This window comes from Spea bombifrons, chromosome 4 (genome assembly GCF_027358695.1).
Source record: "Spea bombifrons isolate aSpeBom1 chromosome 4, aSpeBom1.2.pri, whole genome shotgun sequence".
NCBI classification, from domain to species: domain Eukaryota; kingdom Metazoa; phylum Chordata; class Amphibia; order Anura; family Pelobatidae; genus Spea; species Spea bombifrons.
The window spans coordinates 54,150,527-54,166,511 of record NC_071090.1 but is presented as its reverse complement, the minus strand read 5'-3'; the positions used below and the strand labels follow the sequence as shown (position 1 = coordinate 54,166,511).

Below are 15,985 nucleotides of genomic sequence, written 5' to 3'. Positions count from 1 at the left end.
GTTTGTAAGATTCAGGGCAAGCAAGTTCGGTAAAGGAATTAGCTTCAGGCCAAACGCAGCTCTATAGGTGGTACGATAGTGTTTGTATTTTACCTCAGATAAAGGCGGCAACTGATTTCCAAAGATGAGTAAAAGCAATGGGGAGTGGGGACTCCAACCCAAATCGGGCCTGTTTATTGTTTTGGGCTACTCCTAAGGCAAAGCCATAATTTCCGCTCCCGGCGGAAGTTACGCACGGCGCATAGTGATAGCCGTTGTGGAGGCTGCGGAGACTCTCCGAGCGGTGGGTGAAAGGAAACAAGATGGCGGCGCTTAGGTACCATGTGGTCCCCGGCGGTGGCGAAAGCAGTGACAGCGATGATGGATGGGACATGGGTGATTTTCGGGAAGCTAATCCGGTAGGACTCTGATGAACGTAATTACAGCGCAGGATCGTGTTTGTTGGTACAGGCTAGAGATGGGGTCGGTCGTTTATGGAGTGAGTCTAAGAAGTTAACCTGACGCATATCTTGATATACGTATGTGAACTTTATGGTTTTTTTTTTTTTTTTGCGTTCGGGGCAATCATTTCTACAGATTTTTACTTTACAATGTAGTATTGTTTAAGCTCTGCTAGGTGGCAGCCTTTGGCAGAGCCAGCATTATGTGGCTGACTTCCTGTCTGGAAGTTCAACTTTGTCTCCTCGCACCACCCTTACAAACGCTGTGCCAGTGGAACAGCACCTTCATAATTTAAAACCTAAGATGCAGGGAAATCGCACTCATCCTGCAGACAGGTATGGCCCCTTATGATGCATAGGCAATTAAGTGACTATTCTACTAACTCTAAGGCCAGTTCTCAGTTTAGTGAATAAACCCCAGCATGTGTGCATGAACTTTATCTGGCCCAAAGAAAGACAATCTCGGATGTTGAGAGAGGCGCAGTATTTGGTAGAGCAGTTCCTCTGGGTGAAGGCTGCTTGATGACCCCGCTCTACCGCTGTTTCCAGAACTTTGTGTTTCTTACACCAACCTTACCTTGCTGGGCCTTGTCTTATTCTAAACGAGCTGTCCTCCTTTTTTTTAGTTCCGTGGCTGCAGCCCACAGAGGACTGGACTCTCCACTGCTCTTAGCCCTGATAAGATGACATAAAAGTAACGACCAGGACTATAATAATAATAAAACGCAATATTTCCCAAACTCAAATAAACAACTCCTACCCCCATACCATTGCCAGCCTACCTGCATTGTGGGAAGCTTAGGGGCTTTAGAATTATGGTGGGAACTTACTGCTAAACAGCTCTTATTTGTTGCGGCAGTTTGCTTATAAAGATTTTATGTGAATTTCCTGTAAATAAGGGAACATTTGCAGCACAGATGTGAAAATCCCCTTCCAAGGGGAAAACAGGAGTTTCCACCATTCATGGTTTCGTTTTTAAAGCGACAAGCTTTAGCAGGAACCTCTGGGGTTCTTTAGTGTAGACTCACAATTAAAGGGACACTAAAGCCAACATATGCATATGAAGAGTGCGGGCTCTTTAAAGGTTTGTGGTGTCCCCATTGCAAATCATCTATGCTGTGAAAATAATATTGGGGTCTGTTCACTAAAAAGAGAGTTTATGGAAAAGTTTTCATTTCCAGGGAGTTTCCGTTATCAAGGGCAAAGCCCATTGAGCTCCCCCTTGCTGGAGAAGCTCACCAGAGTTTATCAGGACAAAAGGGGGACACGGTTCCTTAATATTCTCCAATATTTGTAGTAAATAAACTCTTTTGTGTAATACACCAATGTTCTTGGCCTGCGGTCTGTTCACAATGCACAGAATGCTCAAAAAGACATCCGCGCTTCCACCGCGTGGCGGTAAGGCTGGTAGTTTAGCTTTTAATGTAGTATTACAAAATCAAGCCTTGCACTCCTTGAACCTCTCCTGTCCTTCAAACGTTTACTTGCTCTCAGACCGCATTGAACCTCTCCTGTCCTTCACTTGTCTACCGGTAAATGATTTACTGTAAAACTCTATGGTGTCTTTAACTTCTCAGGTGCATTTAAGATTTACCAACTCCTGTCCGTGAATGATCAGATCAGTTATCGTTTCTCTTTAAGGAGGCTGTGGAAAGTATGCTTTATTAAAAGTGACGGTGTAATCTGTTTTGCGGGAAATTAAGTAGGCAGCAAGACTTGCTTTGTTTTCATGATCAGTTTGTTTTATTGAAATGCCTTATTTTAACAAAAAGGAAAACTAGTTCCAAAATCTTTTATAGATGACACCCAAACCGTGATGAGGAAGCATATTGTATTTTGTGTTGTTTAGGATAGCTATAATATTTAGTGTACGTTTAACCCCGCCAGTCCCCTATGGACGTACCGGTGAGTCCTGCCCTTCTTGCACGGGAGACCAGTCTGTTGTTTGACAGCCTGGACTCCCCCTGACAGCGGAAGCCAGTATCGCTGGCTTTCTGCTGTCCAATCTCATGGAACAGCTTACGGCACGAAAGCCGGAAAACTGTTACATTTTTAAGTGCTGATTGGGCATTCCCTTCCGGAACGTCACCCGGAAGGTCATCAGAGGATAGGATATCCCCTGCAGGGGATATCCTGTCCTCTGATGAGGCACAGACACTGTCATCTCTATGCAAGTCTGTGGGTACATGCATTGAGATCACAGGGGGGATCGCAGGAGATGGGGATCTCCCATGCTGAAACATAAAATGAAGGGGGGGGAATCTTAGTGATTTAAAAAAAAAATCACTAAAATAATACAATAAATAATAAAAAAAATGCAATAAAGTGAGCTAAGTGATGTCATTGTGACATCACTGGCATTAATAACATGTTCAAGAAGTCCCTAAGAGGACCTCTAACCATTTTTTTAAACATATAAAAATACAAAAAAATAAATATATAAAAAAGATAAATAAGAAAAAAAACCTTACAGCCCATTGCCCTAACACATCTACCCAGTATACCCCTCCTGCCCCCGTTCACAACCCCCAAACCCGTTAAGCCATAAGCATAAAAATTCTACGAATAATGTATACGTTATAGTATGTTCCCTTTAAGTGCTGGGAAAGTATGGAAAATATATAAAATAGGTAATTCTGAAACCAGGACACCTGAGTTGATAAACTTGGAGGGGATTTTCCATCACTTTCACTTGAAGGGGTTAAGGATTGACCTGTATTTACTTCCCCATTTGTGTGCGGCATACAGAGCAATAAAGTACTCTGCGACCCAACCCTTACTCTCCGAAGGTTTCATCGAATACCTGTGTCCTGACCTCAACAGTACTCTAAAAAACGTTTCAAGTAACGTCACACTGGCCTCGATTGTTTTAAAACGTGCGTAACTAAGAGAACGATTTTTTTTTCTACGTTGGTAGTGGGTGGCTTTGCGTTTTTATCTGGGAATCTTTGATACATTGTATGCCAGAAGTGTCGGATTTGCAAATAAAAGTGATTTATGGTTCCGCATTATGTTGTTTTAACCATAATTGTAGGTAGTTTAATAATCTCTTGCTACAGAACATTGTGGAATGATTTACCACTGATGTATCCGGTTATTTTCTTTTCCCAAATGTGCGTATATTTAAAAGTTTCTCTTCTAAGATGGCTTGGTCTTTGGGGATGTTTAGTGCTCTCTATTTTAAATTAAAATTCTTGATTTCTAGAAGGGATACAATCAAATCCTGGCTTTTTTCTCAGTTGGTGTTTTAGCGCTACTGTACTTTACGATAGATGTCAATGTTGATCATAAGTATCATACGCTTAATACATTTATTACAATGGTCTGTGTGTGTATATATGTATTGCAGAGTATGCGATCCTACCTAACATAATATTTAAAATACAAGCTTTCGAGAGTTATCCTCACTTCATCAGCTCTGAAGCAATACATATATAATGTGTGTGTCTGTAAAGAAGCATAAATATTTTATATATTAACAAAAAGAAAAAGCAAGGTTTGATTCAACATTTTAGCCAGAGAAAATGCCTCTTTAAGATGTAGGAAACTGTATTTTATATTGAGAATAAATGAACAAAAATTTCGATGTGGAAATAAAGATGAAAAAGTAGTTCCTTGTAAGATTTTGTGCCTCAAAACAAAAAAGATCAAAAGCTATATGTAAGTTACCACTTTGCTTATTTTTAGAAAAATGGCGATGAGCTTGTCGAAAGCAGGGAAGAGACGTTAAAGAAAGCTCTGACGGCTGGAAATGTGAAATTAGTAGAAGAACTGTTAGATTCAGGTGATGCATTTTTATTAAATACAGTTTATCTCTGTCTTTATGTACATTTTAGAGATTTTCGGTAGGGCTGCAGCAACTAAGCGATAAAATTGAATTGATTTTTATCGATTATAAAATGAGGGTTTTTCCAGATCAAATGCTCCCTAAAATGCCCCTCATTTTATAATCCGTTTCAGTGTGACAGCAGCAGTTACTATTTACCAGTCCCTTCCTGGAGTCACTGCCGATTGGCCCCGCCCCTTCCTTTCCCCCATTCCGTCCCTGCAGTCACTGGCGATTGGCCCCGCCCATTGGCATCCACATGGCTACTGAGTATAAAATTAATATTTGGGCTGCTAAGAGTTAGGGGAAGTGGGGGTTAATTTAGAGGAAGTTATGGTTAATGGGGTGTAGGGTTAATTTTGGGGCAGTTATAGTTGATGGAGTGTTTAGGGTTAATTTAGGGGCAGTTATAGTTGATGGGGTGTTTAGGGGCAGTTATGGTTAATGGGATGTTTGGGGTTAATTTTGGGGCAGTTATGGTTAATGGGGTGTTTAGGGTTAATACAGGGGCAGTTATGGTTAATGGGATGTTTGGCATTAATTTTGGGGCAGTTATGGTTAATGGGGTGTTCAGGGTTAATTTAGGGGAAGTTATGGTTAATGGAGTGTTTAGGGTTAATTTAGGGGCAGTTTTGGTTGATGGGGTTAATTTAGGGGCAGTTACAGTTGATGGGGGTTTTAGGGTTAAATTAGGGGCAGTTATGGTTGATGGGGTGTTTGAGGTTAATTTAGGGGCAGTTATGGTTAATGGGGTGCAGTTTTAGATATGGTTTGCCTTGACCTTTATTGTTTGACTGTTTTTGGGTTAAACACTATTAATGTCAAATATTTTCTTAAAAAATGATCGCCCAAATAAGACATTTGTTTTATGCGCATACACGAGATGCTCCTCTTCCCCCTTCCTATCTACAGATGGCCAAAGACGGAGCGCTTGGGTCAGATAGGAGGTGATAATAGCGGTGGATTTTGGCTGTGTTTGTGGCGAGTGTACAGCGGGAAGTGTAATGATACACGTAACATACCCACACGGTGCAAAACTCCGCTCCCGGAAGCACCGGGGATCCCACCAGAAGCAGCCTCTGGCGGCAGGCCGTCAAAGCCAATCCAGAGTGAGTAGGTTCTGAACGGCCCAATCACAATGGGTTGTAACGGCATATATATAAACACGGTACATCTTAACAAAGACACAACATTGCTAAGCCAAAACTGCTGACTTTCCACATTTCTGGTCATGGTGCGAGCTCATAGTCGCTTGAGTAATATGAAGATGATCACGCTGGGTAGGATATATGTTGTATCTTGGAGGTGGTTCCAAGCCATAGATAACACATTGATTTCACATGTAAGAGATTTATGTTATAGATTCTATATGATAATGTGACCTCGTACACACAGTACATTCAACACACACAAACACACACGGATACCGTTTGAGGGGCAGCCATGAAAAGATGTCATTTTATTTATCCGTTATTTAAAGAGGAAGTCTCATGGGGAGGAAAAAAACATTTCAACAGGCGTCATGTACGGTGCCGGCACTGACAAAAAAAACCCGGTCTGATTTCAGTCCTTTATCTGCAGACCTGGATATTGTCAGATGTGATGTTTTGGGTGACGCTTCCGGCTCAAACACTGTACTGAGTCGAAATGTTAGAAAAAAAACCCCCCCAATAGTTCAGACTTTCCACGTTTAGGGTCCTGGTGCGAGCTCATAGTCACTCGACTCCGATGATTGTGAAGCCAAGTGATACGATGATGATGATGAACTCTCTTCAGGATCTGGCTGAGCAGGGTATATGTCCTCGTATCTTGGAGGTGGTTCCGAAGGTATACGCTCGTCAATGTATCCTACGGTCGGCCCCCACAGTCGCGGAGCGTTGTAGTCATTTTCCCCGTCTCTTCCGCCGGAATCATGGTCGCCCCGTTCAAAAAGGACGCTGTCGTAGGAAGGAGGGTCCCTGCTCATTGGCCAATCATGTCCTCCTGCAAAGTGTGGAGGTGGGGCTGACGGGAACGTGAAGACTTCGTCACCCAAAGTTGGAATCGGCTGATATCTGGAGGCTTCTGGGTCCTCCTCAGAGTCGCCATCCCGACGGCTTTTGCTCACACGGATAGCCAGGCAGTAACACAAGCCGATTACTACGAGTGCGATTATCTGCACTAAGCGAGTTTTACAGGCTTTAGGGGGTTTGTCTGTGTTTGGCTTGCAGGCTGGTACCACAAGTCCTGGGATACTAACTATTACCCCGCAAGCCAGCAACAGGATCCCGAGTATTACAAACTGCACAAACTGCCGGCTTTTCCCGCAGAGGAAGCTTCTATCTGGATCCGTCGGGTCTCCTTCTAATTCCCTCCTTCTTCTACCTCGTTTGGCAGTAAACTCTGCCATCATTAAACATGCCAGCCCTAACCCAGCAAGTACCGGGCCCATCACCTTGTAGGTGTTACAGCTGTCGGACTGGCATGACGCGAACCCATAGACAGAAAGTACAGCTCCGCCGCATAAGAGCGCCCAGCCAAATACAAACAGCGTGAATGTTATTTTGCTGCTTGTGCGAGGGCTAGGAGTGCCGAAGCAAGTGCGCTCCATGATGGCTGAAATGTGTACCTGTCGGGTGTCGGTCAAAGATGGTCAGGTGCAGAGATTTGCCCCAATGTGCCGGGTATTGCGTGCACACAAATGAAGGCCTTTTAATCTCTGCCTATTTTGTCTTTTTAAAGTCAATTGAAAGCTCAATTTCACTCCCTGTAGTGGACAGGTAAATATTATGCTCAGTACTGCTACTGCTCACAATCTGAAACAACCAGAGTCTCTGGCTGCGCTTTTACAGAACATCACAGCATTGTGATGTCACAGCACTATGACATCACAGTCAGGGCAGGCTGTACCACAGTGCAAAGGCCATAGGGGTGTTCTGCCCTGGTTCAAAATATCCTCAGGGCCAATACACAAATGCCTCTTTCACAAATGACAGTTTTATTCCACAACCCCTCCCTCTCCTTACACAAAGTGGTTTGTTCCAAAGAGACTTTCTGCAGTGTTAAGTAAGGGCGTCTTTTGACGCACATTTGATTGCACATGCTTCACAGAAATACTTGTAGCTCATTAATAGATGACAATGTTGAGGATACTTGGACAGGAGAAGAAACCCTGTTTACACTTAATAAAAGACACTTAACCCCTTAAGGACCAGACTGTTTTTATTAAAATGTGTTGTACCTTTCATGACCAAGGATGTTTTGACACTTTGGAGGTGCTCGTGTTTAGCTGGGATTCTAAATATGACTAAAACTTGAAAAAGCACTTTTTCTGAATTTTATTTGAAAAATATTTTACTCGTCGATAAAAGCTAATAGGTTCTATTTGTTTTTGTTTTTTTGCAAGTTATATGGCAAGTACAAGTAGCATTTTGCTATGTAGGGCTGCAACAACTAATTGATGATAATCGATAATGAAAATCGTTGCCAACGAACTTCATTATCGACTAGTTGAATCGATTTTTACCTAAAATACCCCTCGTTTTATAATCCGTTTAAGTGTGAATCACAGCAACAGGTACTACTTACCAGTCCCTCCCTGCAATCACTGCCGATTGGCCCCGCCCATTGGCATCCACACGGCTACTGTGAGTATAAAATTAATATTTGGGCTGCTGAAAGTTAGGGGAAGTGGGGGTTAATTTAGAGGCAGTTACGGTTACGGGGTGCTTAGGGTTAATTTAGGGGCAGTTATGGTTAATGGGGTGTTTAGGATTAATATGGGGGCAGTTATGGTTGATGGGGTGTTTAGGGTTAATTTGGGGGCAGTTATGGTTGATGGGATGTTTTAGGGTTAATTTAATTAGGTTAACTTAAGGTGCAGTTAGAGGCAAAGGAGGGGGGCAAACTAAGGGGAATCTAAATCCTGGGGGCAGTGAAGATTAATCCTGTATTTATTTATAAAAGTATTGTGTCAGTGTGCTGTGAACGAGTCTGTGAATCTACGAGGACACTACGGGATATCTGGGGAGGACGGAGTGGAATATCAGGGGGCACAGTGGCATATCAGGGGGTATAAGGCATATGTGGGGAGGGCACAGTGGCATATCGGGGTATAAGGCATATAGGGTATATAAGGCATATGTGGGGTGGACGGAGTGGCATATCTGGGGGTATGTGGCATATCAGGGGGTATAAGGCATATAGGGTATATAAGGCATATGTGGGGAGGATGGAGTGGCATATCTGGGGGTATGTGGCATATGTGGGAGGCAGTGTGGCAAGCCTGGCCTCAAATGTGCATAACTGGGGGGGCAGGTTGGGAAATAAAAACAAGAAATGCATTTTTATCAAAGTTCTTTTATACTGGCGTTTGTTTTTAACATCCTGTTTGTTAAATTATTTTAAATAAATGAAAAATTTACATTTATTTTTTTTATCAGATTAATCGATTAATTGAAAAAAGAATCGGCCAACTAATCGATCATGAAAATAATCGTTAGCTGAAGCCCTAACTTTCAGTGTGACGTAAAATGTACAAAGTGAGAAAATTACTTTATTCAATTTTGCTTGTTACCCTACAGTGTGAAAGACATGTTCCTCGACCTTTAATAATAGTATCAGTCATGTTTCTGATTGGCTTTAGTCACAACTTCCACTGCAAGATATTTGCTAGTAACTGCAATCTGTTTTTATTAAAATACATTTTTTGTAAATAGAATGGAACCCTCCCTCCCAATCTTCATCTGGGAAAAACTTTAAGGATTTTCACTGCATGGTACTTAACTATTAGGGACTGTCCCTGTTGCTGAGATTTTTTTATCCAGGATCAGGATACTGTCTCGTCTCAATTGATGTTGGTTCCATTTAAACCCCTTCAAGGTGTCTCCCTCGGTCTCCTCACCTTAAAGACAATATTCTTGGTTGTCATTACTTATGCTTGTTGAGTTCAGTTTCAAGCTCTTTCCATGTCCCAGTGATTCCTGAGGCTTCATAAAGACCAGTGCTTCCTTTTGTTTATCTCCAGAATTTACAGCTAGGTCCGGAAACATTTGGACACTGACAGAAGTTTTGTTATTTCGGCTGTTTACCAAAATAAATTCAGGCTACAGTTAAATAATGAATATGGGCTAAAAGTGGAGTGCCTCAGCTTTAATTTCTGGGAATTCACATCCAAATTGGAGTAAGGGTTTAGGAATTAGACCTCTTTAATATGTACCCCCTCTTTTTCCAGGGACCAAAAGTAATTGGGACAATTGACTCAAAAGCTGTTTGGACATGTGTGGGCTATTTCTTTATTTCTTTCATCCATTAGTTAGGTAAAAGGTCTGGATTTGACTTGAGGTGTGACATTTGCTTTTGGAAGCTGTTGTTGTGAACCCACAACATGCGGTCAAAGGAACTCTCAATGCAAGTGAAACAGACCATCCTTGGACTGTAAAAAAAAAAAAAAAAGAAAAACAATCCTTCAGAGAGATAGCATCCACATTAAAAGTGGCCAAATCAACAGTTTTGTACATTTATGAGAAACTCACCGGTGAGCTTTGCAACACAAAAATGCCTGGACATTCACAGAAGAACACAGTGGTGGATGATCGTAGGATTTTTTTTCCATGGTAAAGAAAAACCCTTTCACAAGATCCAGCCGAGTGAAGAACACTCTCCAGGAGGTAGGCGTATCATTGTCCCGGTCTACCATAAAAAGAAGCAAATACAGAGGCTTCACCAAAAAGGTGCAAACCATTCGTAACCCTCAAGAATAGGAAGGCAAGATTAGACTTTGCCAAAAAAACATCTAAAAAAGCCAGCCCAATTCTGGAGCAGCATTTTTAGGAAAGATGAAACTATGATTAACCTATACCAGAATGACGGGAAGGAAAAAGTAGGAAGGCAGTGGAAGCATGTGATGGCATGGGCACGCACGGCTCCCAGTGCCACTGGGTCAGTGTTTATTGATGATGTGACAAAAGCAGCCTTGAAGTGTATAGGGATATATTGTCTGCTCAGTGGAATATTCTGCAAGAGTCAGTCACCTGATCTAAACGCGATTAAGCATGCATTTCTCTTGCTGAAAACAAAACTTAAGGCAGAAAGTGCAACAAACAACTGATGACGGCTGCAGTAAAATCCTGGAAAAACATCGCAAAGGAGGAAACACGGCATTTGGTAATACCCGTGCGTTCCAGATTTCACGCAGTCATTAAAAATTAACGTTTTATTCATGATTGTGTTGATTTGTATAATTATGTTTGAGTCCCTGAAATAAGTGGACTATGTATGAAAATGGCTGCAATTCCTAAACGCTTAATACGTTATTCTTGTTCAACCCCTTGAATTAAAGCTGAAAATCTGCAAAACGATTGCATTGCGATTAACTTCAATCTCCTTGTGGTGGAGTACAGAGCCAATGAAAATGTTCTGTGTCCAAATATTTCTGGACCTAACCGTAGACCGAAGGTGATTTCTTTCTCCTCTAAATCAAGTAATGTATTTACCCACCATCTACCGTCGAACAGGAAAGAAGAGCTCGATTTATTTAAAGAGGTCTAGTTTCTTGGAGAATATCCTCTTATCTGTCCATTTCCTTTTCGGGTGCCAGAAGAGGCCTACAAGCTTCAAACGTTGCCATCAATCATTGGATTGTTACCGCTATAAGAGAAGCTTGCGTATCGGCTGCTCTGAAGGCTTAGTCTACATGTTCTGCCTAGCATAACATGTAAGGCTTCAGTCTGGAAGAGTCTGGACCTTTAAGAAACACTACGGGTTGTCAGCTGTGTCCTCTGAGGACTCTAGCTTGGACGCTGAGATCTTCAGACTGTTTCTCACTTTCCCTACGTCTTTTGTATATCTCCCAATGTACTACTAATGGGGGGTAGCAAGAGAAACCGCAGATTTCCTTACCTCAGAATTTCATTTCTTTGCTTATCATCCAGCAGTGTGCCTATTTCCACTGTTTGTTTTTTGGGGGTTTTTATTTTACTGAGAAGGTAAGAGGGAATATGGGGTATTTAAATGTTTCTGCCCTGACAATGAAGAATCTCCCAATTTGCTACCAGATAATAAGTAAGTAAAAGAAATCCACATGTAATGAATTTTTCTCCAAAGGCATACTGATCTAAGTGAGTGCAATTCTTGTACCCTGTAAGACCCAAAAGATTCATTGTGCCTATTACGCACAACTATAAAGGGCAAGTACGCATGGAACATGTTTTGTTTTTTGTTGTCGTTTGTTTTGGTTTTATAGATCAAATCTGAAGGGTACATATTTACTGTTTTTGTCTTGTACGCAATGATTTTGCTTGTATGTGAGACCTAATTTTTTCTTTACAGGGTTGAGTGTTGAATGTTGCTTTCGGTTTGGCTGGACTCCATTAATGTTCGCTGCCAGCGTTGCCAATTTGGAAATGGTGCGTGTTCTTCTCGATAAAGGTGCAAATGCAAGTTTTGAAAGAGGTAAGGTATCTTACATTCTGTTTAGGTTTACTTTCCAGTGAGTGAGTGGATGCCAAGGTTTAACTCGTCGGCGCCTCCATGTGGTGCAAGACTGCAAGATGTGTCATGATAACTGTTGATTATATTTTGGAGGGGCACTGATGAGAAAGAAATTCCACTCGTAATGGGAACACTATATAAAGAGACGAGGTTCAGTGGATATAAATTCTCCAGTCTGGAAGCATTTGGGTTAGGAGGATAGAGTAGAGGAGCAGCAGTTACTGGAATAAATTGAGATTAAGGTCATCACTGATGGGGGTACACCAGCCACCTGCAATAGGTATTTTCTTACCTTTTTAGTATTGCAAAATATTTCTAGTAGGATGTTTTAGATGCTTTTTGTGAGGACACAAAGGAGTACAAAAGGGTGGGCAGCACCAGGGAGTAATTATTGACTTGTATAGCTCCGCCATATTCTGCAGCCCTGTGCAGCGGCAAAACAAGGCATCACATAATAATTTAGACATAACAGAAACAAAAGTTTAGAAGGAATAAGTCAAAACTTTAAGCTGACTTGGTCAATCTGCAAAATCTTTAAAGGAGCATTCCAGCCATAATATGCACTATAATTATATTTTAGATGCATGCTCCCTTTTTAAACTTTAATGGGGTTTTATTGTGAATACGTAGGGAGGATTCTGCAGGATCCCCACATGTGGATTCGCCCCTTCCTCTAGCTATTTTGCACGTAGGACTGCATGGAATACACTCCTGGCTCCGACTACTGCAGGAGGAGCACATCTGCAAAATGAGCGTGCTAGCGGCTACTACGTAATGTCACACAGGAACACTTATTCACACCTATGTCCTTATGGAATGATGGACACATTGGCCATGAATGCTATAAAAAAAAATATATTTATATCCATTTTTTTTCCAACTTCAGATAAGTTTACAGTCCTGATGTCAGCATGTGCTGCGTATGCTCCAGAGGAAAGTATAATGAAGTGTGTGGAATTGCTTTTGTCAAGAAATGCCGACCCAAACGTTGCATGCAGGTATAAGTGTCCATGAATTGTATATATTTAAAGGAACTGCATATTCCACACAGGGGGAAATATCCATCTATGATTTCCTAATGGTGCTTGTTTGACTAGTAGAGATTATATGTTTGTTTTTTGTGTAACGCAGAATCGGATGTGTTTGAAGTACCTGCTCAGCATGTTACTTTTTATTAACACAAACATTACTTGAATATACGTGGTTTTAATGCTTCGAGTGCCACGCCGCATGGGACTAAATGAATGTCTAGCCCCTCAATCAATATACTGCTCTCAATACCTTTTCACAGGGAAGTCCTGTCATATGCAGAAAATAAATAACCTCAATGGCCTCGTACCTCCAGTCATACAAATGGATACAAGACTAGCCTATCTCAAAACCAGGCGGTGCCAAGAGGGATAACATCAATAAAAAAAACAAGTGGTGGTCTCAACATGTCTGTTGTTGTTGCCTTGCGTTCGGTGGAGTCAACACAGAGCATGTATTTCTAATCATGCTTAACTAGTCAGAAGACAGAGTTGGTTTTGTGGTAGGTGTATTCTACAGCAATGAGCGCCCACCAATTCTTGTCTGTACAACAGCCAGTGTGAGGTGGGGGGGTCATTGATAAATTAAATTATAATCTATAGCGTAGTGTATCTCCACAAAAAAAGGGGTTTTATGTGAATTTTGCTTAAAATAAAAGATGCGAAAATGCGACCACGCGGTAGCTTTATGTCTAAGTACTAAAATATTTGATTCAATGAGTACTTTAAAGTGATAGCCTATTTAAATGGACAGTAGAGTGTAGTAGCCATAGTGCAGCGCAGTATGATGCTACTATATAAAAATATAAATAAGCCATCCTCCTGCATGTGCTCTTACAACTTCTAAAAATAAAGCTAAAACTAGTCATTTTTGATGGTGTTTACACCCTTCTAACACGTGAAAGCATCAAGTGGTAATAATTCTTGCTGCAGATGGTACAGAGGTGAAATCATACTGTCTTCTACGGGTAGTTTCCTACCCATCAAGCTATTGAACACTTCTCTCAAAAAGCAGTATTTTCATACGCTTTGCAAAAACCTGGCGTGTTCGCATTTAATTTGTGATTTCCTTCTGACAAACGCCTCCAGTGTGACATTGAACAAAGAGTTTATTATATACCAGTAAATAAACCGGAATCCTGTTTGGTTATTTTGTTTTCTGGTTTTACAAATGGCGTAGTAAAGAATGAGTTCACATCTGTGCATGGATATTGTGTCCAGCTGTGTTTGGTGCACAGCGAGCAGTGTGAATAAGCCCGCATGATGAATACGGAGCATTAGTTCTGTAGAGGCGAAGCCTGCCACGTATTTAGAACCCGACCCATGAGCCATTAGTTTTGGGAAGAGTTTGTCGCTTTTACCGTTTTCGCCTGTTTTACTGATTTATTAAAGCCATTTTAGTTGTTCAGTGGTTACCTGGCATATGCTGCCTCTTCACTGGTCCACAGGATTAACCGGTCGGAGAAGAACTGCTTGATGTAATCAGACAGCACAATCTATCAGTGTCTCATGCCCAGGGATCAACGTTAAACCCGCCACCGTTCTGTGACCTTCGCGTAGACACTTTGGTTGTCTGCAACCGGTATCTTAATAGTTAACACAAAGACATTGTTGCTCCTGAAGTCTTAACATTTAATGTTTTTATGTCTTGCAATTATTTCCTCATGTTATGTCATTGGAGAAAAGCAATTCTATTGTCTGCCAGAATTGATTAAAACAGATCTGTCGTTCTTCCCAATTAGTACATTTTTACTAAACATATCTAGATAACGGTGTTTAATCAGGTAAGGGCGACAACTTACAAAAAGGAAATTGATTAGACCTCCTAGTTGCATCAGTATGAGCTACAGATCCCAGCATCCCAGAGGTAAATTTCTAAACTAAACATCTTGAAGTACAAGCAAAGACTAATAGATGGTTCCGCTAACTGACTTTAGTTTGTTAAAAGCTGTTAGCATCCCCTTCAGCCCTCTACCAATTAGTAATACCCAAACGCCCTATTTTACAAAATCATATTATTCAGAGTGCTATGGCCACTAACACATGAATGATGGACAAATTATTTTATTGAATAAAAATATGTTTATTAGTAAATAGAAGACACCCCCTCGTCTCAGTTCCGGTGCGTACTGCAGTTCATTAACTCTAAGCCAGTGTGTATAGAAGCGACCCAATGAATGAGCAGCTAAATAGTTAAAATACAATTCAACTTTCTGCACTTTTTTCTCTTTAAGGAAACAAATGACCCCGCTAATGTTTGCTGCCAGAGAAGGCCACTCTCAGGTGGTTGCCCTCCTTTTTGCTCGTGGAGCTGACATCAATGCTCAAGATGAGAATGGCTATACAGTAAGGCAATACAGCTGTTACGTTCCTTTTACTAACGTTCAGTCATGGATTACCACCATGCTAAATGTTCTTATGACTTGATTTGGCAAGATATTAAAATAAATCATTGTTTTTATTTTAATTAAAGGGGCAGTCCCATGGAAAAAAGTACATTTGTTTTCTTTGTAGATTACCAATGTAGGCAGTCATGTGACGAATGAGCTGTGAAAAGTCACCCAAATACACTTAACTGATTCTTTATGGCAATGGTAATAAAGTCCTGCTCATCCAATGAGGCCCTTTCCTTAATAGACTTTCATTATTCAGCGTATTATCATCTGGGTGATTAAGACTGAACCATTCTGTTTTATGTTTATAAAAAAAAAAACCTCTCAAATCTCTTCCTTTGGAGAATTAGAATCAAAATTGTGTGTGTCTGATGATCTTCAAATGTAAATTCGGTTTTCGTACTTTTTCTTATTGTACGCTAATCTGTTACCTCAAGTATATTGGTAAGGAGCCTTGGATCGTAGAGAGAGTGTTGAGGTAAACGCTCAATGTGAAGGCTTTAGTAACATTCCATCGGTTTTTATGGAGGTTGCTTTACAATTAGGATTTTTTTCACGGCAAAGAGGAGAATCTCAGATACTGTATAGCAAATGTGTGTGTGTATAGTTACTTGTATAAGCAATATGAAAGCATGGTCCATTCTCGTACACCTCATATCCATTTGTTTTTGTATGCATTATCACTTGAATTTTTTTTTGTCATGCAACAGGTTACAAGTAGCCTTTCTTCTGGTTTCATGTTTCGTTTTTCTGTGTCATAAGTGCCCTTGACCAAATATACACAGAAGCATTGCATCTCAGAGTATTTAAGTCGGCCTGGGAAATGAT

General features: G+C 41.0%; 1 protein-coding gene across 1 annotated transcript in view; it reads left to right on the top strand.

Annotated features, from left to right (window-relative positions):
* Positions 1-302: 302 nt before the first annotated feature.
* The window catches only part of ASZ1 (ankyrin repeat, SAM and basic leucine zipper domain containing 1), a 43,131-nt gene continuing 27,448 nt past the window's right edge, over positions 303-15,985 (top strand). The window contains exons 1-5 of the mRNA XM_053464275.1: positions 303-398; positions 4,143-4,224; positions 11,575-11,697; positions 12,623-12,734; positions 14,999-15,110. Coding sequence (XP_053320250.1) covers positions 303-398; positions 4,143-4,224; positions 11,575-11,697; positions 12,623-12,734; positions 14,999-15,110 — 525 coding nt within the window. The remainder of the gene's footprint in view (positions 399-4,142; positions 4,225-11,574; positions 11,698-12,622; positions 12,735-14,998; positions 15,111-15,985) is intronic.